The sequence below is a fragment of the Aplysia californica genome, unplaced genomic scaffold (assembly GCF_000002075.1).
Source record: "Aplysia californica isolate F4 #8 unplaced genomic scaffold, AplCal3.0 scaffold00337, whole genome shotgun sequence".
In the NCBI taxonomy this organism is placed as follows: domain Eukaryota; kingdom Metazoa; phylum Mollusca; class Gastropoda; order Aplysiida; family Aplysiidae; genus Aplysia; species Aplysia californica.
The window spans coordinates 597265-598754 of NW_004797607.1; the positions used below are offsets into that span (position 1 = coordinate 597265).

The 1490-nt window shown below is 44.4% G+C and overlaps 1 protein-coding gene across 2 annotated transcripts in view; it reads left to right on the forward strand.

Moving 5' to 3' along the window:
* Positions 1-1490, forward strand: part of LOC101863827 (serine/threonine-protein kinase PLK1) — a gene marked incomplete in the record, with an annotated part of 103259 nt that overhangs the window by 88092 nt on the left and 13677 nt on the right. For both annotated transcript variants that reach the window (XM_013085037.2, XM_013085036.2), the window contains 1 exon segment: positions 1306-1422. In XM_013085037.2, the coding sequence (XP_012940491.1) occupies positions 1306-1422 (117 nt within the window).

A 1490-nucleotide genomic window follows, 5' to 3' on the forward strand; every position in this document is an offset into this window, starting at 1 on the left:
GTCTGTCTGTCTGTCTGTCTGTCTGTCTGTCTGTCTGTCTGTCTGTCTGTCTGTCCGGTTCTAACTCTATCTGATTCTTGTCATGTTGGAGCTGTTTTTCTCGAAAAAGCAATTAAAGACTCTTGTCTTTGTGGAAAAGGGGCTCATTTACCAAAGAAAAGAATATGAGGGGGAGGGGGCCTGCCGTCGTTTTTTTGGTGTTTTTTTTTCAAACGAGAAGTAGAACAGAACTGCCCAAAACAGCTTTCAAACTTCCATGACTAGGTCATTGGATCGAACTCCAAATAATATATGAAAATTTAATTCGTACCCACGTAGCGTACGACGTTATTATATGAGTGGGTCGTTGCGAGTTTGTTTTGCCGGACTGGACCGTACTGGTTTGGAGCCAGACGGTTGGATGGGAAGTCCGTACTGCAAAGTGTACTGCAAAGCGGCGTTGGCGATCTGGAGGACGACTTGTTTCACCTCGAACGTTGGGCAGGGGATGCGACCGAGGACGGGGATGTGCCCGCCCGCCTGCCTGTGTTTGCCCACTGCGTAACTGTTTGTCCACACTGACGTCACAGCCTCTGTTTGTTGATAACATGTCGTGTGACTGTGGAGGAAACATGCGATTTTACAGGCGGTTTTTTTTTCCATTGAAAAAAAGATAAACTTTTCAAATTTTTTTTTTTAAATTGGGAAGCGGGGGAAAAAGTTGGTCGCTTGGCGACTTGCGAAGAGCTAAGTTTTGAAAGAAAAAAGGGGAAAGGGTGGTGGGGTGTGGGGTGGGGGGAGGTGTTGAGAGGTGTAGACTGCAACAAAAAGAGCAGTTGTAGCATCATTTCATAGAAAAAGATACAGACAGTGGATAGAAGAAATAATACGAGATGTACGTCGCGTTTGGAGGTGGGCTTCAACCCTGCCGGGGCCTGTGAGTGGTTGGCGGGTGCTCTGGTGTGGTTTGCTCCTTCTTTCCAATTAAGCATCTATCGTCTTTATCTCACCTTCTTCTTTTTTGTGTTTGTTGCTCCTTTGTAACGCCTCTAACCTTCAGCATTTATATGACCTAATATTGTTGCAAGTGCCGTAAAACTCGTTAGAAAAAAAATCGGGGGCCCAAACTGGGCTGAGAGGGATACAACGCACGCCCTAGAAGAAATATTTGAGACACTCGTTAAACATTCTCTTCAAACGGGAATCTAACCAAGGTTTCCAGCATTGGAGGCTGTTAAGTTTTAAATTTTAAATTTATTGTCCGTTTATAATGTGTTATGAATTTGTTCCCTTATTTGACGTGTTGTGTCTTTTTTCAATTCCCAGATCTTACGAGAAGTTCAGCTGCAGAAAAACCTCAAACACCGCCATGTAGTGGAGTTCAACAGTTACTTCGAGGATGACAACAATGTCTACATTATACTGGAGAACTGTAGTAGGAAGGTGAGACGCTTTCTCTGTCTGTCTGTCTGTCTGTCTGTCTGTCTGTCTGTCTGTCTGTCTGTCTGTCT